The sequence below is a fragment of the Hemicordylus capensis genome, chromosome 4 (genome assembly GCF_027244095.1).
Source record: "Hemicordylus capensis ecotype Gifberg chromosome 4, rHemCap1.1.pri, whole genome shotgun sequence".
Classification (NCBI taxonomy): Eukaryota; Metazoa; Chordata; class Lepidosauria; order Squamata; family Cordylidae; genus Hemicordylus; species Hemicordylus capensis.
Genome location: NC_069660.1, coordinates 130,835,716 through 130,862,672, shown reverse-complemented (window position 1 = coordinate 130,862,672; position 26,957 = coordinate 130,835,716). Strand labels below are relative to the sequence as shown.

At 44.4% G+C, this 26,957-nt stretch overlaps 1 protein-coding gene across 1 annotated transcript in view; it reads right to left on the bottom strand.

The window, feature by feature from the left end:
- LOC128322513 (hornerin-like) overlaps positions 1-26,957 on the bottom strand; it is a 138,541-nt gene that overhangs the window by 36,786 nt on the left and 74,798 nt on the right. The window contains exons 43-51 of the mRNA XM_053243883.1: positions 25,438-25,473; positions 16,727-16,768; positions 12,216-12,254; positions 10,183-10,215; positions 9,423-9,449; positions 4,158-4,196; positions 3,281-3,328; positions 3,050-3,085; positions 2,867-2,902 (exon numbers count right to left, since the gene is read on the bottom strand). Coding sequence (XP_053099858.1) covers positions 2,867-2,902; positions 3,050-3,085; positions 3,281-3,328; positions 4,158-4,196; positions 9,423-9,449; positions 10,183-10,215; positions 12,216-12,254; positions 16,727-16,768; positions 25,438-25,473 — 336 coding nt within the window. The remainder of the gene's footprint in view (positions 1-2,866; positions 2,903-3,049; positions 3,086-3,280; positions 3,329-4,157; positions 4,197-9,422; positions 9,450-10,182; positions 10,216-12,215; positions 12,255-16,726; positions 16,769-25,437; positions 25,474-26,957) is intronic.

Here is a 26,957-nt window from a genome sequence, read left to right as displayed (position 1 = left end):
GTATAGGAAAAAAAATTGCTTTTAAAAATATGGGCTGACATCCAGACTAACACTATGTGCATGCTACAGGGGAGGGTTAATTTTTGTGAATCTCCCCTTCCCTCTGCATCCCACTGTGCCTCCCAAAAATATGGCCTTGAGATTGTACTATATTGTTGTAATTACTGGTTATTTACTGAAATAAACTGAACTAAAACTATGGTCTTGAGGGTCGTGGGACCATATAATCCACACTGTCCACCCTGTACAGAAAAATTATTACATCAAAAAAGATTTGCTGACCTGAAGAGCAGCATTCTAAGGAAGCAGCATGAGGTGCATCCTTGCAGCAAGAGGCTGCTCTTAACACAATCAGAGGCTTTCTGACAGGGCTGTAGGGTTGTGCATTTTGTTTTGTTTTTCCTGTTTTGTTTTTAGCCCTAATCCGAAACACCCCAATTTTGTTCTTTGTTTGAAATTGCAAAATCCGAATCCGAAACATTTTGGATTTTAAAAAATGGCCCTGGGGCAAAACTAGTGGGTGGAGTTGATAGTGCCCAATGGGTGGAAGCTACCAACCAAATTTCAGAGGAATTGGGCAAAGAGCTGATTTTTGGTGAATTTTTGAAGTTTAAGATTTTTCCCATAGGTAATAATGGAGATTTCAGCAAAACTATAGCTTCACATCGGGAGGAAAAGGGGTGGCCCAGAGCAGAGTAGGGTGGGTGGTACTTCCCAGTGGGGGCAAGGAAGCTGCCAGAATTATTTCAAAGGAATTGGGCAGAGGGCTGATTTTTAAAGATTTAATGGAGTTTACATTTCTTTAATGTTCTTCCCCATAGGGAATGATGGAGGTTTCAGCAGCCCCGTAACTGCACTTGGGGGGCACTGGGATGGCTGGGAGCGAGTGGTGGTGTAGAGCACATAGGGTGCCAACCACCCCCATGGGTTCTGTTGTTTCTGAGGTGTTTTAAGTGTAATTCTCTGGTAGCATATGAGAGTGGATTCATGGTTTGTCATTGAAAATATCATATGCTACCAGAGAATCTACACTCAGAATACCTCAGAAACCTCATCCAGAATTCCAGAGGGAGGGTGTGTGTGTGTGTGTGTGTGTGTGTGTGTAGATGGGGGTTCACTCACTCAGTCTAGGCCTAGCACTGGCAGACACTGGTAGACAATCGAAATGCACAAGCCCTTAGGGGGCAAGGACAAGCCCTGTCCTTAGGGCAGGGCAAGCACAGTGATCACCTGGACCCTGTTCTTGTTGCTGACATTAAAATTAATTGGAAGGGGTCCCCTCACTGGCTGATTAGTCCCAGGCCCCACCTCGCACCCTACCAGGGCTCTCTAAGGATACCCCTGTTACCTTAGCAGCAGAGTGTGTGTACAGCGGGAGCAATTTTCACTGATCTCCCTTGCCTCCATAGGTTTTCTTTACCTTCCAGGAACATATCCCTGAGGGCTGCATGACCCTTAGAGACATGTTTCTGGAAAGCAAATGGACTTATAGAGGCAAAGAAGATCAGATAACATTGCTTCCTCTCCCCCCACACTCATGGTCTGCTGCTCGGGAAGTCTCTGACTGAAAAGATACAGCCTCTTAATGCTGCTCTGCATATAAGCCATTGTTTGCTGCCAAAATCATATGTTACTATACTATATCTGTATTAAACTGCTTTTAGACCAAAAGAAGGGCCCTGCAACTCGGTCAGGCTCAGAGGCGCTCTTACCCCCGGACCATGGGGCCCAGTTCTGCGGCCTCCTGCTGCCACCCCGCACCCACCCCACTGCTGCCCTGCCAAACTCCTGATCTTTTAAATAATTTAGCCACCATGTGCGTGGCCGGAGGGTGGGGGATGAGCCGAGCAGGCCTCCCTCTGTGATGGCAGCCCCCATCACAGGCTTATGGCGATCTATTTCAACTGCGCAGGCACACCTCACAGTTCTCAAGGGCTGCTGGGCCGGATGGACAGGCCCAGCATCCACTCTGCCCGCCGCAGTGGCTGCTTGGCTCACTCCCTACCCCCTGGCCATGCACATGGTGGCTAGAATTATAGAAATGATTGGTAGCTTGGAGCAGCGGGGCAGTGGCGGCAGGCCCCCCAAAACACAGGTGGGTTATTTTTAACGAGGGGGGCCTTGTGGCGGGGGGGGGCACCTCGTGGCAGGGACAGTCCAGGCACCAAAATTACCTAGGTGTGCCACTGGTCAGGCTAAAGTCCATCAGGTCTGTCATGTTCTACCTGGCTGGAGGCTCTGCATGTTGCTGTCCCTTGTGGCAGCCTGCTGTACTGCAGCAAGCTTTTGAGCCTCCAGGCCCTGGGCAAGCCCTGTCTAGTGGGATCAACCAATTATTCCCCTTGAAGCAGGAAGGGTATAAGAAACTTCTTGTTAGTTGGGGTGGGGCATCATAAACCAACCTTAGTACATTTGCATTACTTTCTGTATCTATTAGCAGAAATAAACATAGCTTTGTAATTATTTTCTGTTTGTCCATTTTTGCGATATATTAATAGTTTGTAGTTATTCAAACTGGCTGCCACTGCTATATGACCCTCTCTGCCCAACCTAAACAGAAAACAGTTGCTGCATTACTTCCCAAAGAAACTGTGTACTGCTTAAATACCACACTACCTTAATATACAGGCATTAAGCAACTTTCTATATTTTGAGGAGCAGAAATTAGTACAAGCCATATTTTCTGTATCTCCAAGTATTCTATAGACTAATGTGTATACTACATACGTAAAGTAAAGTAAAGGTAAAGTTGTGCCGTCGAGTCGATGTCGACTCCTGGCAACCAGAGCCATGTGGTTTTCTTTGGTAGAATACAGGAGGGGTTTACCATTGCTATCCATGTACTACATATTAAAAGAGTTTTTACCTGTCCATACTGGTTGCCACTACCATATCTTCCAACCTGTACAGAAAACAGCTTTTACTTTTAAATATGTTACCTTAATAAATCTACACTAAGCTACTTTCTACATTCCAGTGTAGAAATAAGCACAGGACTTGTTTTTATTTTATTTTCTGTACTTCCACATTTATATTTAAAAGTTTTTACCTGTCCATATTGGCTGCCACCACCATATTGTCCACCCTAAATAGAAAACAGTTATTACTTTTAAAAGGTTTGTTTTTCTCAACTACAGTTATAGCTTTAATATATTTGCACTAAGCTACCTTCTATATTCAGAGGGAGAAATAAACATAAATCTTAATTTTATGTTATGTTCTATTTTAAAAACAAACACACACGTATTTCAATTTATATTCTATGTTAAAAAGATTTTACCTGTCCATATTGGCTGCTGCCTGGGCCATATGATCCTCTCGATCCACCCTAAACAGAACACAATTATTCCAAAAAGACTGAAAACAAAATATCCCCAAAAACACGTTTTGTGCCTCCCCCCATGCCCCCACCCTGATGAAAAAAGGAATATTTAAGAAATTGTATGACCAATCCTAACTCTGCTTTGTTCATGCTAAACAAACTATTATTCCCATCTTAAATTATCTAGAAACATTGTACAAAATACTTTGGCTTAGGATCAGTTTATAGCAAGGTGGTATAAATCCTGTTCAGAGATTAATTTGTGCCAGTGTTGAGATATTTGTACACTGGTACATGTTTTTGTGTGAATGACTGCACCTGCACTGATCCTCAAATGTATGGTGCAGATACGAAGTATACTGCTATACTTTTGTTAAGCACAACATGTGAACAATTGTATTTCTGTATAGTGTACAACAGCCCCATTCACATGTCATCTTCAATACTCATACAAGTGTGCAGATACAGATCTGTACACAGGTACAGTTATTCACATGTTATGTACCACGCAGTTGAGGGGCTTATATCCAGGCTCACTTTTATAATGAATGCAGGTACAATACAATACAAGTATACATACATCTGAGTGTTGAACAAAACGTGAATAGGACTAATGTCTCTTGGGAAACAGAAGTAGTGGTGTATAGTTCTTGTTGATCAGATAAGAACTCAAATTTACATCTCAAATAATCTTTATTGCAGTCTTTGGCCAGCACAAAGTAGATTACATTAAAACAGCATTAAAATGGCATTAAAAATATTACTTCTCTGGTTGGCAGGTGTTATGGTGAAATGTCCCTAAGCCAGTGGGCTTAAAAAATGAGGAAATATTCACCTGGTTATAAGGTCTGTAGCCATATGTGGTAGATGATCCCTAAAGAAGAAGCAACTAAGTATTAGCCAGGTTTCTCCCATTTCAGGAAAAATTGCAGTACCAAGCTTTGAGTGGTAACTTTCCATGCACAAGTGATCACTCAGAAGTGCTTCTGTTGTACAGAAGACTATTCAATGGGTTGCAGCCAAATCTTGCATGAAGAAAAGGAAGAGGAGGAAATTTCCCTGCCCCCTCCTCCTCAAAACAGCACGCTGTGAAAGTTTCTGGGGCAGCAGCGTTCCTCCCTGCCGCCCCTGCCCCCATCGTTAGCCTTCCAGAGCTGGAGTCAGTAACACGCATGCGCCCGTTCCGCCGCGCGTGCGCACCTGCCGCTACCACGCGCGCGCTTCGCAGACGTCACACGTTGCATCACACGGGGGCAGGGGCGGCAGGGAGGAACACTTCTGCCCCAGAAACTTTAAAGAAAACCACAGCGCCGGAGAGGGAAGAGCGGTGGGGGGGAAGTACTACCCCCCCTTAAAGGTACAACCCCCCTCCGTGCTGAACCACCGGACTGGCTCGGAACCGGACCGGTTTGGAGGCCTCCAGCATGGCCTCCGAACCAGTTCGGGCACATCCCTAACTATTTCCCCCATCCCTGCAGCCAGGCACAAACTGACTATCACAACAAACCAGAAGGGCTGCTGCCTCTCCAGCCCCTCTCTGGCCCCTCTGTGCATCACAGTTGGGAACCTAATCCCTTCCCCACCTGCTCTCTGCATCTTCAAAAAGGCAGAGGACTGCCTGGAGCAAAAGGAAGTGCCAGTCCCTTCCTGGCCCTCTGTGTTTTGAACTGGCAGAGTAGGAGAGAAGAGCTTAGCAAGCAGCCAAAAGAAACCTTTTGAGCTGCCAGCACATCCATCACTATAAAAAGGAAGAGTAGTAAGGGGGAAAGGGGAGAACAAGTTCATCTGGGCATTTTCTAACTGGTTCATCTAACCACTACACCACGGAGCCAGCATGATGTAGTGGCTATAGAGTGCTGGACTAGGACCGGGGAGACCTGAGTTCAAATCCTCATTCAGCCATGAAACTAGCTGGGTGACTCTGGGCCAGTCACTTCTCACTCAGCCTAACCTACTTCACAGGGTTGTTGTGAAAGAGAAACTCAAGTATGTAGTACACCGCTCTGGTGTCCTTGGAGGAAAGAGCAGGATATAAATGTAAAATAATAAATAATAATAATTTTCCAGATTACGCGCTGTCACATTTTCATAATGTATTCACTAAGTGCCCCTCCATTTTGCCCATATTATGACATCGGTGTTGTTGTGTTGTCAGCAGGGTACAGTTCATATTCCCCATGCCTTTTTTTGGGTTTAATTGTTTCGTTATTGCCCTATAACGTGGTAACAGCATTTCAGGAAAGCAGCATTGCAGGAAAGCCTCCATTGTAGGGAGGCTTGTCACATTATTTATGCTTGCAGCATGTTGCAGTGTGGACAGTTATTTTAATAATAAAATATAATAATAATAATAATAATAATACTTATTAATAATAATAAATTATTTTGTGGGGGAGGGGCAGGTGCTGCTTACGGTGGGGTGTAGGTGGGCAAGGGGATCCCTTCCACTCATTTCCCTGCCAAAAGTGCATTCCCTGGCACTTTTCGGAAGAGGAAGCCCATTGAACTAAATCATTTACTTCCGTGCCATCCCAATTGCAACAGCAGTGCAAGGATTGGTTGATTTTACAGCCCTTCTCCGATCCGTCCATGAAATAATTTTACCAGGATTTTGCTCTCCTTCCAGAGGGCTCCGGGGGGGCTGGCTGCCCACCCTCCCTTTCACACTCCTCCTCCCCCTTGCAAAACCGCTGCTTTTCTGGAGCCCCTCTGCCAGCCCGGCTATGACAGGGAGAGGAAGCAGTGGCAGTGGCGACAGCCCAGGTTAGGGAAAGCCCGTGCCTGCCAGTCTCAGAGGAGCCACCTCTCTTGATCATGCAGAGGGCACAGAGACCAGATCTCCTCCCAGGGAGCCCACCCATCTTCAGATTGCTCACCCTCACTGGAGGAGTGCCTGCCTCCCCTCTGCCTCCTCCCTCCTTTTCCACCATTGGATTTTTTAAAGAAAATATATATCTTTGCTTTCACAAGCCTGCAATGACTTGTGCAAGTGCACCAAGAAATATTTTTTAAAAAAATAGTTCCATCAATCCCCCTCTCCCTCCACAACCCCATTGGTCCGAAACTGAGGAGGAGTCAGTGAATGTGTTCCAGAGGTGGAATATGGACACTCCCTGCCTGGAAAAACCACTCCCAGTCCAATATGGGCAATATGGACAGCCAAAACCTTGTCACATTGCATATAATACTGCACTCATGGTTTCAAACTGCTGCCTCATTCCGTTACACTTTGCAACACTTCAAGTGTTACAAATCTCATAGTCTGGAAAAATGCCCTGCATTGATGTTTGGCCCAGGTGGGATGAGGAGGGAATGGAGATGGAATCACCAGCACACTTGGGAGATGCGAAGGCAGCAGCCGCTACCGCCAGAGCATGGGACTGGGAATGAAAATAATGTTGCTGGACTGTGGAGCCTGGGAAACAAGTTGTAAAATGCTAAAAGTCACCTTTTCTTCTCCCTTTCCTTTTCCCATTTCCCACTCTCTCTGTCTCCTGCTCTATGACCTTCTCAAGCATCCTTTGCTCTTGGCGCAGTCTTCCATATTCCCTCATCCTCCTGCTACCTTCAAACCCTCTTCTTTGGCTTTGTCCCTCATTTCTTCTCTCCCTTCCCATCTTTCCTTTCCTCTCTTTTGTTCCCATCACCATCCCCTTCTCCCTTCACCTTTCATTTCCTGGGAAAGGAGAGTTCTCTTTCCAGTCCCAGTGGCTGGCTGTAGGGCAGAGGCTATGTAGAATGATCATTCAATGTATAAAGGCTGCAGTGGTTAATTTTTTAAAAGAGAACTCCCAGGACCAACCTAAAGGCCAAAGCCATCTTTACCTGGAAGCAATTGTTCCCAACTCCACACATGTGTGAAGAAACAGCTAAGATTAGTCAGTGCTGGGGGGATTCACTTTTCTCATGCTCAGAACACACCCTACAATTACCTGACATAATCCATATTTAATAATAATATTTACACAAGAGTAAATCCCATTGGACTCCACAGGACTTAATTCTAAGTAGACATGCATAAGATGATGCTTCATGTGTGAGAAGAGGCAAATATTGCAAAGGCAAAATTATTTGTGGGGGGAGGGGATAAGGCTGGGAAGTTGGTGAAGAAGCTATTCAGAGGTGGGATATTATGCCCATTTCATGCTTGCTTTTAAAATAAAAGGGTTCTTGGATTTAATTGTATTTGACCAGTTTTTCAGTTTGGGTCTGTGACTGAATCCTGCTTACTGGCATTTTTTGTGTGACTAAGGATGTCTCCTTAAAAAAAAAAAATCAGTTCTCACCAGGAAGTGGTTACAAGTCACCTGGTATTCTCCCTCCCACCCTCAAAGCTGCTCATAGGCAACTGAAATTCAGGCTTGAAGTATCTGTTTGGCTACACTCCACAAAATAGGCAGTGGCTGTCCTGTAATAATTTGACCAAAAACAACTGTGATCTTGAAAAATCCAGAAGCTACAAGTGGAATGTGCAGAGTACAGCAAAAGGTACATCGGAAAATTGTGTGTCCAATGGAAAGAAGTGACAGAAAGCATGTGTAGATGCTGTGAGAAGGGAAAAGTTGTTCAGTGGGAAATCTGTGTTGTTCATGTGTCAAGACCATGTCACTGTTAGTAGAAATTACTTATAAAATGTTTGTTCTCTTCAACATTGTTATGTTATGTATATTTTTATTCGACAATTTTAATTGCTTCATTTTAGCTCAAGCTAGGCCTCAGTGCTGTTACCACCCTTCAATTTTGTACCTTATAAGGGGAAGGGGCTGCTGAGTTCTCCTTGTAAGGAACAGAGGGTCCAAAATGTTAACAGTTGTGTGACAGGCAGATCTTCAACAGGTGCAACTTTACCTAGCAAATGAATGGAAGCACTACCTGTTGAAATTCTGTCTGTACTTCAGCTGCATGACAGTCTGAACTTCAATCGGTGAAGTTCCAATCTCCAAATGCTGGGGAAGCACCACCTACTGAATTTCTGCTTGTCATCCAGCTGCTAGACACAGAAGGACAGGCAGAAACTATCCTTGGCCTCTTGTAACAGAATCCCCAAAATTATAGCATCTATTTAAGTCGGTTGTGTGGCCGTGGGGATGGGCATGGTCATGGTTGTCAGGGTGAGTGTGGCTGTGGGGGCTGCCTGCTGTCCCTGGAGCAGGGAAGGGTGTAGGTGAGGGGAGATTTTCAGCCCCACCTGTGGCATTGCCAAGAAACACCCTCCACCTTATGCCAGGGCTGATTTTTTTGTCCCAGTCCATCACTGCTTGCAGCCCTCTGCATCCTGCTTCTGACAAACAATTTTAGGGTCAGTGCAAAACTAATAAAATCCTCTCACAACTAAATATAGGCTCATTTCAGGCAATTATCCCAAACAGTAGTTTGCAGGGCTGGAAATGAGTCACTGCTCTACATGCTTCCCTCTTGCACACAGCTTCCCACTCCATTTCCTATTTAGTGCTAACCATAATTTTGCCAAGACGTACAAGTCAGTGTGATTACACTTGCCCTTCCAACAGAATCAGAAAACTACTTCAAACCATGTTTTTTTATTCTGCATTTGAGAACAAGTACTACTATAGTTTTCCCATTTGGACAGCACAGCAGCCTATGGTGAACCCTAACAGATCCCTCTGTTAGAAAAGGAAGTTTTTTTGGAGTTGTTTTTTTTAATACCACCAATCTTGTCCTGCCTAGAGTGTTTTGATGACCCAAGCAGCACAGGTTGTTAAAGTCTCTTAACTTCAGTCTCTGAACTTTGAGGACTACAGACAAAGATTATTCACACAACTACTTTCTCCTATAGTGCAATGGGGTCAGTTCTTCAATTTAGAATCACATGGAACTATGTCTTGTAAGAGACGCCTACAAGAGTTCAGCTCCCAGAATTTTTGGGGTCTGTTTGCACAGGGTCCCTTATTCTACATGTGATTTAACATTTTATGTGTACTGTGGCTTGCACAGAAAATTTGGGAATGATTGCAGAAAATCACTATATGGCAGGGGAAAATAATCTCACATAAATCAGTCATATGACAATGCCCAGGATCATTTATGAAAGAAATCACAAAAGACAGCTGCTGCATATTTTGTAAAGAATAATAGTTACCTGAGCACTAGGACAAACACACTCTCCCTGTAAAAATATAAAAGTTTAGTTTATTTTTTGTTGTAAAAAGTCAGATGAAATGCAGTACTATGCTTTGCCATGGAATTTAATATTCTGAGAGGCAGATTATTTTGAGATTGGCTAGTTGTATTGTGAAAGTTCTGCAGCAAGAAAATCAAATTCATTAAATGCAATGGGTTAACAATGGTATTGTCAGGATTATACATAAAAAGTGAATGAACACAGGATGACAATTCTAGATGAAACTGTGAGTGTGGTAGGAACGGAACCCCAAATAGTTCAGTGGAAAATAGCTCTGTGGAAAATCATGGGCAATTAGAGGGGAATCAGCAATGCTATACAATTACAATTATAGCTATACAATTACAGGGACTCCCCCCGCCCAGCCGAATGGCTACAATAATCTTTCGTTTTGATTCCTGTGTGTTAATAAGTGAATTCTTAAACTACTTCATTTTGCATGTTACCAGAATGCATTGAAAGCATCATGCTGTATCTGGCATTTTTGAAATGGAAGGAAAAGGGAGCTACAGGGAGCTACACTGAACCAGTGTGAGGAAGACAGGTTGGCTTTAATTTCATGAAAGAATGTCAAAAAGACAGTGAATGAAGATGGTCAAAAAGGATGGCACAATCTGAGAGCCATAAAGATATAAAAGGGTCAAAGACATTGTCCATCTAATGCTTAGTTACTAGACAAAGTAAGACCAAGATTCAGGCAAATGGACAATCTGCTTACCTGCCCATTGGCATACACCATAAATGAACCGTCCTATAAAGAACACCAAAAGATAAAAATAATCAATTTCTCAGTGTCAATTTTATGCAGAGTGAAATAATTTCTTCAAGAAAAAGATAATGCCCTAACAACTTAACTAATAGCTTCATTTTCTTTTTTAATTATTCAGTTGCACTACACTATAGCATACGGAGCCCATTTGTATTAGACATACTTTGAAATTAAAAATAAACTGGATGATAGATTGAGAAAGATCTTGCCAGTATACAACAGTACCATAATATTTGTTTACAAGATCCTCATGGAACACCGCCACTCCAGAATGTGTTTGGCTACTGACTGGTTTTAAAAGCCCTTGCATGTGGGAAACAAGCACATCTTCTTGACGTGCTAGGATGGAATCCTTCGCTCAGCTACCTTTCTACAAGCAAAAAAGTTTGAGAGCACTCAAACATGTGATATTGTCAATGAGGGATGTATCATGGCCTTTTTCTGAAAGCCGGAATTGGCTCTAATTGGATAGGTTCACACTATTGGCCGGCAAGTAAGTAGGAAGGAACTGCAAATTCCTTAGTTCCTGGGAGTGTGTGCTCCCAGTGAGTGAGTTGTCCACACCCACCCACCACTAATTTCTGAGTCCTCTGCCTGACCTTTCATCCAATGTTCTCCGCCAAACTTCAAATGTTGGTTGCAGAAGTCAGGCAAATGTCAGACAGAGGACTCAGTTAACTGGTGGTGAACAAGCTCAAACGACATGCCCTTTGGGAGTATGCACTCTCTGGGAACAGCTGTTCCTTCCAACTTACTTGTGGTGGATTGTTTGAACCCATCTATTATCTCTTAAGTGCATCCTGTATTACCAGTGAGGTCATTTGCACTTACACAACCCAAAGGGTATATGTAACTCCTCCTCTTTTATATGGGACTTCTATATGACTCAGGAGCTCATGTGACAATCCAAAAACTATTCTTTTAAAAAGTTTCCAGCCCCATGGCTGTAGAAATAATCTTATGATGGTGAAGATAAACATAATAGAAAAAGAGAATTCACAGGGCATCCCTCTGCCACAGGTGAGCAGTACTTTGTAACTGAAATGACAGGCATGCCTCCCAGAAAGTCAAACATTGGCTCAGCAGCTAGTCTTGCCTTCCCTCCATATTTCAAGTGGACTGTCCGCCTTAAAAAAAAAAGCTGCATTCATCTGTTCTTTCATGTCATATTAATTTTAAAAATCTCTTTTTAAAAGTGCAAAACTGCTCCAGAGATAAGGAGAGGAGCTTTCAAGATAACATCATGGCAATCGGTTAGCATTGTTAACTTCTGCTCTCAAGTTGCAGAACCAGCCCCCCCCCCGCCCCCGAGTTCAGTCCTAAAAGGAACAGGTAGGTTTGGATTGAATGCTGTGAGGCTGCCTCCAGATCCACGCCACCATTTTTAACATGTCAAGTCAATCTTCTCCCATGGACATAGAAAATTAAAAACAAGCCCAAGTTGTATGTCTCAGAATCTCAAGATTTTAAAATATTTTATATACTTCCCCCAAGAACTAAAATAATGAGTTGTATGTATTTCGATAAGAAAGCCCAAATTTATGCCAACCCCTGATTCATCCCTGCCTTTGTACTTCATACTTCGGTCAGGAGCATACTCCTTAGAGAGTTGTCTGCAGTTATCAACATCTGAACTAATTAAGGGCAGGTGCTGCCACTGCACTGGTGCTATGAGGAGAGAGTGACTTTCACCAATCTCCCCTTCCATCTGAAAGCCACTGTGGCTCCTAAAAATATGTCCCTGGGGGCTGTGTGACCCTCAGGGACATATTTTTTGGGAGTCACAGCTTTAGAGGGATCAACAAAAATTGTCCCTCCTACCCATAACACCAGTGCAGTATCACTGCACCCACGCGTCATTAGTCTGGATGCTGACCATTGTTTTTTAATGAACATCAGAAAGTTATAGGAGGTAAGGGGTAGTTACTCTTAATAAAATATTTGGGTGAAGTTCCATCTGGTCAAAACAGGAAGATACTTACATGGCCATAATGGTTTTCATTGCTAGAAAAGGTTTCACCCTGAAAAGAATAGGGTCAGATTATTTCACTGCAAACAGGCAATATTTAAAGAAAGGAATCTTCCCTATATATCAGGGAGTAACATGTAAAATCAGAGCTGTAAAGCTGTGTGTAGTGACCACCAACCCTCCCCTAAAGAGTTAACCAGAAGTGAATGACTGACAGGCTGGTGAACTCCAGAACTCAGCCAATCAGCACACCAGGTGGGTGGGACCTAGAGAGCTATTGGGAGGAAGAGAAGAGTTCTTTGTTAGAAGAAGCAGGCTGGGAGTGCAGATAGAAGGACATGTGGCCAAGAGAACTGGCTGCAGAAGTTCCCTTCTGCAGGTCCTGGGAAGCCAGGAGGGTAAGGCAGCTGGAATTTTCTTCCAGGATTTGGTGAGTTCAAGACAAAGGGAAACCAGGATTTTGGCTTCGGGAAGTTTAGTCTAGGGAATGTTTGTTTAGTCAGATTGCGTTAGATTTTCTGTTCCTTTTGTGTGTGCTTTATATATCCCTGATACTGGTCTATTATTGTTTATCTGCAATGTAATTAAGCTAAGAAACACTAACCTACACCTATCCAGCCAGGGTGTTACAAAAGACTCTGTAAGTTTTAATTGTGCCTTTGTAGTTTCCTACATACCTGTTCCTTGCAACTGGGTAACCACAATTTTTAAAGCGTGCCACCCCAACTTCATCTGGGGTGCTTTTTGAAGTATTATTGTAACTTACTGAGTATTTTTACCTGTAACTAAAAGCTGAGAAACCACATATGGAAACAGTCTGTAGCATTTGAATAAAACTGTTTTCTTTTTGTTCTTTTGTACAAGCCTCTCTGAGTGGATTTTCAACTCAGGAGAAAAGCGGGGCTGAAGGGGGCTTTTGTTCTCTGGTGCAAACATGCCTTAGGAGCGCAGCAGCTGTTAGTTTTCTCACCACATGTAGGCTTGCAGCACGTGGAAGATTTTTGTACTCTTCCAATAGCAAAAATAATAATAATAAAAAAAAAATCCTTGGGAATTCCACCCCAAGCCCAGGGAGGTCCAAGTTCTGTAATAGAGAGGGGTGGTGGCAGCGACCATTTTTGAACCTACCAAAAATACAGAAGAGTTTTAGGAGTAGCCTTTGCCAGAAAGCTCAGCAGGGATGATTCAGCATTTTTCCTTCCACTCACTTGAGCGTGGTCTGAGACAAAGGCTGTAATCTGCTCCACTGTGTAATAGGGATGTGCATGGAATGACATTTGCATTCAATTCAAAACTTGGAACAGAATGCAAATACCCTGAATGTTGCACTGGAACAACCAGTCGAGCTGGTTGTTCCAATGGAATTTTATTTATTTATTTATTCAATTTCTATACCACCCTTCCAAAAATGGCTCGGGGTGGTTTACACAGAGAAACAACAAACAAATAAGATGGATCCCTGTCCCCAAAGGGCTCACAATCTAAAAAGAAACATCAAATAGACACCAGCAACAGTCACTGGAGGTACTGTGCTGGGGGTGGATAGGGCCAGTTACTCTCCTCCTGCTAAATAAAGAGAATCACCACGTTAAAGTGTGCCTCTTTGCCAAGTTAGCAGGGATTTGCCAAGTTTGCAGAGATTGAGCTTGGAACACACAAAGATTTCCGAGCGACATTTTGGACACCATTTTGGAGACCATTTTGGACTCCTGGCTTCTGCACATGCTCAGCAGCCAGTTGCATGGTGTTGCTGATCATGCAAATGGCTGCCGCACATGCGTAGAGGCCAGAAGAGTGCCATTTTGGAGTCCAAAATGGCGACTGGAATGTTCGGAATGTTCCAACTCAGAATGGGGTCGTTACATTCCAAGCTCGGGACAGGACCTTCATTTGAAGGGTGTTCTTTAATGAGCCCAGAACACTCAAAATGGCCCATTTCGAGTCAAAACATTACGAGCTCAGAATGTTCTACACATCCCTACTGTGTAAGGTATAACAGGTGTATAACAACATACACTAAAATCAGTTACAAATAGCAATGGGGCAAATTCCTCAAGTCAGGCTCAGATCTGGTCTTGAGAAACCGAACTGTTATCCTCAAACTTCATAAAATAGTTAGGTTTATTCCAAGCCAGATCAGACCTTGTCATGCCATGGAGCTGATCTCTTCCAAATCCCCTCAGTGAGCTTTGAAACCCACCCTTCTCACTCACCTATCTGCTCATAGCCCTCCAAAGTTGCTCTTTTCACCCTCTTACCTGATTTGCTGCAGCAGTGCTATGGACCAAGGGAGTGAAGTCCCTTTATGGCTATGAGCCAGGCACCAGGATAAGTGTCTGGAGAGAGATCCCCTCCTTTTCTTCACCTCACAGTTGCTGCTGGGCAGCAAACTAGCCAAGTAAGTGGTTGTGTTGACCAGTGGGGGAGGGGGAGGGGGAGATGGAAAGGACAGAGTAAAAGTTCTTCCCCATCTCTGATTTTACTCTGAGCTAGCAAAGAACGTTTGGTGTTTTAATGTTTGCCTCACATTTAAGGTGACCATTTAAAACCATTGCAATTCACAATTCTGAGTCAGGATTCAAAAATTAATTAATGGAATACTATTGTTGGCTTCAAAGAAGAATGCAAGTAGCTGTGTGCATCCCAGGATCTTGTGTTTCTTAGCAGCTCATCATGTTGCATGGCAAACCATTTTTGAGATGAATTTCAACAACCATTAGTGCATGAGTTTGGAGTCAAGAAGAAAAGTAAAAGTTCTCATTGGACACCTACAAGTCTTTGAGCATGCCAAAAGTTGCTCTCTGGTTGTGAAAGAACACAGATCTCCATCATAGCTCAAGAATGTCTGATACTTCCATCCACCCAGAGTGCTCTGAATGGGGAACATTCCTCTCTTTTGTTATTGAATGGGGACAATCAGTGTGTGTGTGTGTGTGTGTGTGTGTGTGTCAATGAGGAGAGAGCGAGACCGAGCAATCAAGCTATCGTCTTAAACCCTATTTCACAATAGATGACCAGTTCAAACCAGACCTACCCTTTATACATATAGGTTCAGACCCATTGAGAAGCAGGAACCTCCAATTTGAAGGCAAAACCTCAACCATAGATTGGCCTAAGACCAGTGTTACATCAGAGATACACGGGCTCTTTTCATTGGATCCTAGAGCTGTCTATCCCTGGAAGACAGAGAAAGCCTTTCCCTTCTTTAATCACTATAAAATGAGGGCCAAAATCCCCAGCCATTTTGTCACCAGTATAGTCATGCATTGCCAGGAACCAGGCACCATGTCACCCACTGCTACTAGTGTCCCAAGAGAGACATTGCAGAGATTAGGTCTCCGTCAGCCAAGTTAGTTAATGTTTTTGTATTTTATTTGGAATTCCTGTGTGACTTTCTTTACTCCAAATTTCCCGTATTTTCTCCAATTCCTTATACTGTGTGTAACCCTTATTAATACATTTCATATAGTTAGAAGTGGCTTTAAAAGGTTCTGGAGGGTCACTTGCAAAACTCTTCCCCATGTGCCTCATAAGGTCATGCTCTACTGAGGAGTTGTTTTTAGATCAATATACTGTTCGTCTAGAGCTGGATTGTGTGCACTCTGGCTGTACAGTGCCTGTGAGTCCTAAGCCAGACAGTTCCAGTTTGTGGAAGCCATGTCTGAGCTTGGTCACTGGCTTTAGATCAGTCTTCAACTGGTGGAAACCTACCCTGAAGGATTGCTGTGCTCCTAAATTGGGATCAGAGCAACCTCTCTACTGAGGGTAGATCCCTAGGAAAGCATAGAGTAGCCCCTGGTACATCACACCAGTCCTTGGATTTCAATATTAACTTCTGAACCTACACTTCCATGTTGGTCTTTAAATTTATTACTACCTTACATTAAAATAATGAAGCTCTCTTAACACCCTGCCACTGACATTAAGCTTCCCTTCTTAATCAGGCCAGAATGACATATGTCAGAGAAAGTGTGGCTACTGTTTGTTGGGTGGGTGAGAATTCGAACTGCAAAATCATCATGTCAACATTTTATTTATAGTCAAACGTTTTATTGATTTCAAACGTTTTATTTATAGACAATCAAACTTTTTATTTATAGCATGACATGTTGTGTAGGAGAGATAAAGAGGAGACATGGAGCTGTTACTTTTGATAGCAACCACACATTCTCCATATTGTGTAGTTCCAGCTTTGTTCAGATTCAAGGATTCTGGTGAAGTGGTGGTTCTGGTTAGCTTTATCTGCAATATCATTGCCAGCATATTCCTTACGTGCGTTCAGGCAGGAGGAGGGAATTTGCTCTGGGGAGGAGACAACATATACTCCTGATTTCTTAATAGTGATTAAGAGATATCCCCATCCCTTTGTTATGCCTTCAGTGACTCCATAAGAAGTTGTTTGTGTGCAGTGTGCCACACCACAGAGACTGGGCTAGCAGAAGTGATGTGTATTACCTAAGTTCAGCTGCCTCAATCCTAGCAGGTACTAGGCAGTTAAGGCTTTAAGAGAGCTGATGTCCTTACCTGGCTATTGGTACTGAAGCTTTGGGAATTAGAGGATTCATTCTGTAACAAAGCCAGAATGCTAGTTATTTCCTTGCATGAGCAAAATGTTAACCAAGCAATACCATTTGAAACTAGAAACCTTCTCTTGTAGTTTGCTTTCAAAACAATAAAGAGATGATAGCTGTTTTAAGAGCTCAATAGTGCACTACTGGTAGAAAGGTTATATTGATATTTAAAAATAAATACAAATGCACAATTTATCATTAAGGGAACTAAAGCACAATGTTTCTGCAAGAATACAAATACATAAACACAACTTGAATGGATTGGTTATGCCTATTCCTAAATTTCCTTCTTGGTTGCTATTTTTGTTAAAGCCTTTATAATGTTTCTGACATGCCAGGTTTTGCAATAGCATACTGATGGGCTGGATGTGGGCTAGCAAACTGAAATTAAATCCATATAAGACAGAGGTGCTTTTGGTCAGTAGGAAAGCCAATTGGGATAGGGTGATTCAACCAGCTCTGGGTGGGGTTGTACTCCCCTTGAAAGAGCAAATGCGCAGCTGGGGAGTGTTGCTGGACCCAACTCTGCTTTTAGATGCTCAGGTGGAGGTGGTGGCCAAGGGTACCTGTGTACAGCTTCGGCTAGTGTGCTAGCTGTGGCCCTTTTTCGAGAAAGCAGATCTGGCCATGGATACCCATGCCATAGTCATGTCGTGGCTGGATTACTGCAATGCACTCTACGTGAAGCTGCCCTTGAAAAGTATTCAGAAGCTTCATTTGGTGCAGAATGCAGCTGCCAGGGTTCTCTCTGAAACTGCTTGCTCAGAGCATATTACACCTATTCTGAAAGAGCTACACTGGTTGCCAGTTTGTTTCCAGATCCAATTCAAGGTGCTGGATACCTGAAGGACCACCTGCTTCCAAGGGTTTCTGCCCACCCAACAAGATCGTCAGGGGGCCTTTGCTCCATGTATCAACACTAAGAAAGGCTAGATTGTCATGCACACAGGACAGGGCCTTCTCTGTTGTTGCCCCCAGATTCTGGAATGCTTTCCCAGTAAACATTCACTCTGTGACCAGAGGCATACCTAGCCACAGACCTTGGGGATCAGGTCCATGGCCTCCTGTCTCGGGGGGGGGGTTCCAAATGCTTCGGGAAGCCTCCCAAAGCAGCCTGCCGCCATGCACGTGCCATGCTGCTGCCCCCGATCTTTGCCATTTTTGCCTATTTTCGCAGCTGCTGGGGGGTAAGGGGTGAGCCCTGGAGAGCTGCTGCTGTGCCCCTTCTTGCCCAGGGCAGCAACAGCAGCAGGTAGTCGGGTGAGGCGTGGTCGACCTCGTGCAGGTTAGAGGTGGCAGCGGTGGACGAGGCATGCCCCAGGCTGAGCTATGATGGGAAGAGCGGCAAGGCTGGCCCTGAGTCCAGCTGGCTCTCCTCACAGCTGGTGAGGCAGGGCAGGCTGTGGCCACTGTTCCTCGCCACCAGCGCCTTGCCCAAGAAGGACTTGGGCACTGCTGGGAGGCCCTCTCCGCTGCCGACCCGCAGCAGTAGCTGCTGGGTCTCCTGCACCTCAGCTGGTGCCTTCTCCACTAGCTTCCCTTCTGCATTGGTGGCTATAACTCTGCCTAGAGGCCCATCAGCCCAGGCAGGGAGCAGCGCTGTAGCAGTGTTTCAAGTTGGGCACCCGCAGGGAGAGTTCAGCTCCTCTTCCTCCTTGGTCAAGGCAGGAGAGGGCCAGGTTCTTCCGGCACTCATGCACTACCCACCTCCTCCTTCCGAGGGCCCAGGAGGGCCAGAGAAAATGGCCTGCCGGCCTGCCCGTCCTCCTCCCTTCAGCTGTGTCCCCCTGGAAAGGACCACTAAGGGGGGTGCACAACACTAGGGGGGCTGCACCCCCACATTCCTTCCTCTCTCCTTACCCGATGGATCAGCACGGCAGGGCGACGGCAGGACTCTGGAGAGACTCCCAAAATGCAGGTTTCTTTCCTTTCTTTTTTTTCCATTAAGGGGGGGGGGGCTTGCAGCAGGGGGAGCCTCCAAAGCACTTCAGGTCCGGGCTCCAGAATTACCTAGGTGTCCCACTGTCTGTGACAACTGTGGCTGCTTTTAAAAATACAACTAAAGACTTTAAAAAAAAATTTACTCAGGCTTTTACTTCCTAGAAGCTCCAGGTTTCTCAGCTTTCTTGCATTTGTTTCTTTTTAATTGTTTCTTGGCGTTCTATGGTTTTAATGTTTGATTGATTTTAAGGTTTTAAATGTAACTTATATGGAATTTTATTGTATTTTAACTTTTGTAAACTGCCTTGAGATGCATTATGCAAGGTGGTATAAAAATTGAACAATAAAATAAATAAATAAATATCTCAAATATTTACATCCTGGTTTAGGAAGCCTTACAACTGGAAATTACTTCTACTCCAAGGGTTCAAGCAAAAGAAAGAGGGCCACACCAGTAGCAGGAAATGTTAAAGTTGGGCTTGAATATATAGCTCCTTTATCAATGGAATGTTAGATACAGCTTTGTGTGTCTTTTACTGTTGAACAACTTTCCCTGACAAAAATAATGTAATGTAATGGAGGAATAACAGAATAATTGAATAATAATGGAATGTAATACATTTGCAACATAATGGAAACTCCTTATTAAATTACAATTCCACTTCATTGGCTTTGCCTGTTGCTTTGTTCTGAGGATTTGCCATATACAAGGAAACACTGTGCAAACTGGGCATTAATAATCTTCCAGTAAGCTTCTTTTCTGGAAGCTATCCCACTTACTTGGGCAATATACAAACAGGTTCCTCACCTGTAACTGATGATCTGGTACTGATCTATTGACATCCATTAGAAATGGGTTCTGCACCTGCGCTGAAGCCTATTAGTGTGGAGTACCACAGCTCCTCTCAGTGCTTGCACCCCACCCCATGTGACCACGTGGCTATTTAAGGCAGGAGGAAGTGCCAGTCTTTCAGTTCCTGGACAAATGCCAGAGCAGGTGATCATCTTTGTAGTAGCAGGTGAGTACTATGATGTAGATCTGTACACTACTGCAGAGGGGAGGTTCGGGAGGGTCTAATGGATGTCAACAGATCACTACTAGATCATCAGTTACAGGTGAGCAACCTGTTTATCTGGTTTGTGATCCATTGAATCCAGTAGAAATGGGTGTTTAGCTAGCTTCTTTAAGAGGTGGGAGCAGTAGTCACTGTAACACCCTCTTAAGAACTCATCTCCCAAAATTTGCCTCCGCTGCCGAGTGCAAGTCAATGGCATAGTGCTTTATGAAGGGCAACTCTGTGGACCAGGTTGCAGCCTTACAGATGTCCTTGAGTGATATGACTGACAGATGAGCCACTGAAACACTGTATGCTATAGTAAAGTGTGCTTTTATGGATTTTGGCAGCTGCACTTTTTGCAACTTGTAAGTCATGAGGATAATTTCTACTAGCCAGTAGGATAACCTTTGTCTGGATAAAGCCTGGCCTTGTGATTTTCCTTTGTAGGATGTGAACATCCGTTTCGTCTTTCTAATCGCCTTTGTTCTTGACCGGTAGAATAGAAGTGTCCTCCTGACATCCAGGGAATGCAGGGCCTTCTCAAGAGAAGTAGTTGGAGTGCTAAAGAAGGTAGGTAGCACGATATCTTGGTTTATGTGGAAATCTGTCACAACCTTTAGTAAGATATCTGGGCCTAATAAAACTTTATCTGGGAAGAAGCATGTGTAAGGTATGTCCATCCTTAAGGCAGTCAGGTCGGTCATCTTGCAAGTGGTAGCAATTGCCACTAAAAAGGCGGTCTTAAAGGGAGACCAGTTCCAGGTTAGCAGTAGTCAGAGGCTCAAAAGGGGCAACTGTTAAGGGTGTGCATGGAACCAGCTGGTCCAGTTCAAGTCTGAACTGGACCCAAACCAGACCAGGCCAGTTAGGTCTGGCACCCCCTCAGAACTCCCTCCCCATTTGGTTCAGTTTTGGAGGGTTCACGAACAAAACCCTACCTCCTACTGGCCTTCCCACCTTCAAAAACGGCCCTGTTTGGCCATTCTTTCATTTGGGCCTTTTCCCCAGCTCAGCAGCCATTTTGGAGGCTGCCACACCTGTACAATGGGCCTCTGCATGGCCCTGTCTCTGCTGGTAGCTCTATTGTCCCTGTACCATGCTGCCATTGCAATGACCTCCCCAGCCCAACATCAAGGCTTCTGTTGTCATCCACTCTGTGGGAGATTCCAGTTGAAATGAGATGCCTGAAGCAGGTTCTATGCATGAGTCCACCAACCCAAAGACTGGGTTCAAGCATTATGGGGGGCTGTCCACATTCAGACACAAGATGAACCATAATTGCAACTTTCTCATTTTCAGGAGTATGAAGCGAACTGTCATCTTGCAAGAGGCCATGAGGCCTAGAAAGAGTTGAACCTGCCTTGTGCTTTGTGATGGGTTCTACGGGAACTGATGCACAAGCTCCGAGATGGCTTGGAATCTCTTCTGTGGTAAGTAGGCCTTCTTCAGTCGCGTGTTCTGGATAGCCCCTATATAGGAGATTAACGTCAGATGGGATTTTTCCCCAGTTGCCCTCTAGCCTGAGGGTTTGGAGAAGGTGCAATAAGTATTGTGTCTGAGAAAGTAACCCTTCTCTGTCCTTTGATGCCAGTTACCAATTGTCTAGGTAAGGGTAAATTGTCAGTCCCCCAGTCCTGAGGTGTGCCACAACTGCAGCCATGCACTTTGTGAAGATGCGGGGGGCATTGCAGAGGCCAAACGGAAGCACCTGATATTGGTAAATTGAGTTGAATCAATTTACTCTGAATCTCAGATATTTATGGTGTGATGGACTGATTCTCATCTGAAAATAAGCATCCTGCAGGTCTAACGTTGCAAGCCACTGTTCCTGACGTAGAAGTGGCAGGATGTCTTGCAATGTCATCATTTGATACTTTTTCAACTGTACGAACTTGTTCAGATGTCTCAGGCCCATTATAGGTTGTATTCCACCATCCCTTTTGGGGATTTGAAAGTAGTGGGAGTAGAACCCCTCCCGCCTCTGTGCACAATGCACCGGGACAATTGCTCTCTTGTTCAACAACACTTGCACATTCTTCTTTAGTGCAGGAGTCACCTGTGTAAAACATATCCCTCTGTATGTTGGACGTGCTTTGAACTCTATTGCGTAGCCCAAAGAGATTATCTTCAATACCCATCAATCTGATGCTATGTGGTGCCATGCATGGGCACCACTGGCCAATCTGATGTTTTTGATGGCTGAAGATGTTCTAGGAGCCTGATAGATGTTGCAGGCAGTTACACTCAAAGCTTCGTTATTGGGGTAGGCCTGATGTTTGAACTGGGCTTGAGTCTCCTGTTGATAGATGGTGTGATGGGCTGTTGTTGACCTCAAAGGTGCTGCTTCTGAGCCTCCACCTGTTTATTATGCTGGCTTTGGCTGTTTTTGTTTTTGGTCTGGTAATGCTTTTTATTGTATGGTTGGAAAGACTTTTTGAAATCTCTGCAGTCCTGCTGCCTATAAATTAGAACGCGGCCTGTTATAAGGTTTGAATTTGTAGTTCCGTAGGACGTGGATGCAGACGTAAAAGTCTTTGCCGTGAACTTCGACTTTTAAAGTTTTTCCATAGTCGAATCCGTCTGTTCCAAGAATAAACCCTTTCCATCAACAGCAGCCCTTCGATCTTATCCTTCATGTCATATTGAAGGGAGGCCGATCTGAGCCATGCATGGCGCCTTAAAGTGACTGATGTGGTCATTGAACTAGACTCAGATTCAGCCAGTTGCTTAGCCATACTTAGTAGTTGTTGTGTTACGGCTGCCAATTTTAACATGGTTTTTTTTGAAATGCGCTTTGAACTCCTCTGGAGTAAGGTTGTCCATTTCTTGCTACAAGCTATACCAGAGACAGTGGTTGTATATGGCCATGCAGGCTGAGTAATTGGCTATTTTTACTGATAAGCATGCAGTGGAGTAGATTTTTCTCCCAAGTATGTCTAACTTTCTGCCCTCTTTATCCACAGGAATCCTGTGGTGTCTGCCAGATCTGGAGGAGGTAGCACAATCTATTACAAGTGAATTGGGTACCGGATGTTTCAATAGGTATGTGTTTTCAGCCTCTTGAACTTTGTAAAAGCCTTCCAATCTCTTCGGCGTAGGTGTGTATGTATCTGGCACTTCCCACGCACACTCAGCCGCTTTTGAAATTACTGGGAGAAGAGATAAGGTGACTGGTTGTACCTACATTGCTTTGGCCATAAAGTTGTATACAGGGTCATTGATAGTAGCTGTATGTGTTTTTAGATTAAGTCCCAATGCCTCCGCCATCTCTTTTAATTGGTAGGCCTTCATTTCTTCTGTCAGGGATACATGTGAAGGTGTCGCAACGTCTGGAGAGGGATCTGGGTCAACTGTCTCTGTATCTGACTCAAAATCAGAAGAGCCATGATTCAGAGGTGCTGGAGAGGAGTGTGGCTCATGGTCCCGTGCAAATAGTTCCCAGGGAATGGGAGCCTCAGGTTCTGGAGGATCAGTCTGTACAGCAGGCAATGTCTGTTGTCTTACTCTCTGACTTTGTTTAGATGTAATAACAGGTTTAGGTGGCTGGAGAGGCAGCTCTATCTGGGTTTGAGTGGCCACCACTGCAGTTACAACCTTCCTTACTGTCTCAGGCATAGAAGCGTCCCCTGCAGCCAGGGTCCGCACCTGAAGAGCCTGGGAGTAAGCAGTCATCAGAGAGAGCTGGTCTTGTGGTAGCAAGCATGACTTGTCCCCGTAGCTAAGCAGGGTCTGCCCTGGTTGCATCTGAATGGGAGACTTGATGTGTGAGCACTGCAAGATATTCCCCTCAAGGGATGAAGCCGCTCTGGGAAGAGCAGAAGGTTTCAGGTTCCCTCCCTGGCTTCTCCAAGATAGGGCTGAGAGAGATTCCTGCCTGCAACCTTGGAGAAGCCACTGCCAGTCTGTGAAGACAATACTGAGCTAGATAGACCAATGGTCTGACTCAGTATATGGCAGTTTCCTATGTTGACTTCCATGACCTGTCTTTCTGGTAATTATACGCTAGCCCTGGAAAATCCTGGGCAAAGGCACACAGTTGGGTAGCGGATGGTGTGTGGTGCAAGAAGCCACTGGTATGTCAACTAGTTGTAGTAGCCAGATGCACAGTTGTAAGTGTGTAGCACACAGATGGACGTTGTTGAAAAGTAGGTGGGTCTGACAGAGCTTGAGGCACTGAATGGGATTCATGCTCTGCAGGTTGTGGGAATCCCCTAAAGGTTGAAGGGGTAGTATTATTGGAATCCAACAGAAAGCAAAGATTGAGCTGTGTTGGGGTCCAGAGCTCCAGTCTCCACGGCATCGGCCGTGTCAGCATCCTTGGTCTTGAAAATGATCGGTACCTAACAACGTGGAGTCACTGTTTCTGTCAAAATCGGTGTGTTGAGTTGGGTAGCTCTCTCACTGTCGGTATCAATGGAGATTTCATTGGTGGTGGTGCCAGGGAAAGAGAGGCCACCCTCAAAGCCGACACAGGCCTTGATACCCAGAGAGTTGAATTCGGCATTGAAAGTCTCAATATCGAAGGTGGTGCAGAAGTAGTTGAATGCATCAATGTTGATGCTGTCATAGTTGACTTTGATGTCAATTTGTTTGTTGCCAAAGTCAAGGCTGGCTGTGTTGCTGTCGATAGTTCCAGAGCTGAAGAGCTTGGTGTCAGCTGTCTCATCGCCGGTGTTATTATAACATCTTGTGCAGAAGGAGAAGGAATATCCCCCGATGTCAATACTTTCTTCTTCTTTTTGGTGGGCTCCAACGCTTCCACCATTTTGTTTCCATGACTCTTCAGTGGTTTGGGAGACTTAAACACAGGTCTTGAGGGTTTAGATTTGGCCGAAGCCTCAGTCCACAAGCCAGACAGTTTAGGAGACAATTTTGCCCCTTCCTTAGATGGACCCAGGGCACTCATCATAAAGAGCAGCCCGGAGAAGAAGCTCCCTATTGTGTCGGGTTTGCTTCAAGAAAGATTGGGAAACTCTCCATGAAGAAGTATTTTGGGCTTCTCCAAGGCATATTAAACATAAATCATGCCCATCTTGAAAGGGCAGCTTAACATTACACTCAGTACATCTTTAAAAGGTTTTTTTGTCCAATTTTTTGTCTGACCATTTAGGGTTATCCATAGCTATCATCAGCCATTCTAATAGCGGTTAGCCAAGTTATCTGTCCAATCTGTCATCTCAGTTAGTCCATTAGCAAGTCAAAATGTAGTCTTAAGCAATCCAAAGTCCAATAACTGATAAATCAGTCCAATAAATATTTTTATTGGAACCAATATGAATGAGCCAGTACAAATGAGCTACAGTGACCGAGGAACCGATTGCTACGGCAGTTGCAAAGGAACTGATGTACTGGTGCTTCCTCCTGCCTTAAATAGCCACATGGTCACGTGGGGTGGGGCGTAAGCACCAAGAGAAGCTGTGGTACTCCACACCAATGGGCTTCAGCATAGGCACAAAACCCTTTTCTAATGGATTCAACGGATCGTGAACCAGATATATTTGTTTTTCTCTGCCTATGTAGGAAGCTCTGAGATTATCCTTCTATAGTCCAAACATTACACGCCTACTTTTTAAACAGAGCTCATTTTGGCACCATTAAGGCATTATTAATACCACAGATGCTCAGGATAAAAAGAAAAAAAGAAATGGTGCTGGGCAGTACTTACTTTTTCACTCCGAGATTTTCTGATCAGAGCCCGGGCCTACACAGAAAACAAAGTAAGAACATTTTAATTTGCTGTTTGGTTCAGATACTATATTTTTTTAAATGGCCTGCTTGCAAAGTGTTACAGTGGGGAGGTATTATGGCACCTTAGGTTTGCACAAGCATGCACAGCCCCAGAACTGTGTGCTCTCCCCCATCCCCACATGAACCTTTTCTTCCCATCCAGGTTGCAATATGCTGAAATTGGTGGGTTCAGATGTCATGATCAGTTTTGGCAAATTCTGCCCTACTTCCATCAGCAAACCCAGCACCTGAACTTACTTCTAATCCTGGTTATAGATGTTAGGTTCTCTGATAAGAGGAGGAGAGGATATGAACCCAGGATTGGTGGGATCAGACACCACAACCAGTATCAGAGCCTGAACAGGAAGTAGAGTTCATGTGGGGATGGAGGGAAAGTGCATGCTCCCAGGACTGCAGGTGCTCAAACGAACCTCAGGTACTTCTATATACACGAAGCCACCAATTTAGCTACCCAATGCTCAAATAACAGCTGCATAGATATTAGAAGGGATTGACTTTTGAGTGAGCTCCTCACTGTTATTAAGTGACTGATCCTGTCTTCCACAAATCTGCATGAGTATTGGAGGACAAGGAAGATTGAAGGCTCTACTTCACGTACCAGAACATCTTTTTAATGCTAGCACTAAAGGCTGGGATCAGAGCAGGCAGATGAAGAAGAGCGAAGTATTGCCGCAGCTATTTTTGTACATAGATTGGCAAGAGGGTTGAAGGAGGATGAACTTACTAGAGCAGGGCTGCTCAACTTCGACCCTCCTGAAGATGTTGGCCTACAATTCCCATAATCACTGGCTATTATTGCATCAAGGATGGCCTAAGTTGAGCAGGCCTGTACTAGAGCAATCTCTACAACCTCTTTGACCTGATCAAAAAATCCAAACAAAAAATGGTTGGAAAATGCACTAGCCAGCTTAGACAATTGGTCTGATAAGATGAAGTTTTGTGCCCAAAGTGAAAAAGGAAAATGGAAAGAAAACCAAATTACTGTTGAGGTAAAAACAGGTCACAGTTTTACAAAAATTCAACATCACTAGATAGTTTGGCAATTACAGAACAAGAGATTCAAGTAAAGGAGGCCAGGTGAGTTGCAGCCCAATCTGATGGCTGATTGGTAAACCAGAGAGAATGATGACATCAGGCTGGTACAGCACTAAAACTGCTGCCATTCGTCAACCCTTGGAAGTGAGAAGTTGGCATAGAGAACCTGGTAGGACCAGTTTAGGCATACAGACTTTCAAGTCTTGCCTTCTAGAGCAGGGATTCTCAATGTTGGGTCCCCAGATGTTATTGAACTTCAACTCCCATAATTCCCAACCAAAGGCCACTGGGGCAGGGGATTATGGGATTTGAAGTCCACTAACATCTGGGGACCCAACATTGAGAATCTCTGTTCTAGAGGATCATAGGTTCCTTCCCATGCACCTCTTCTAAGCCCAAATC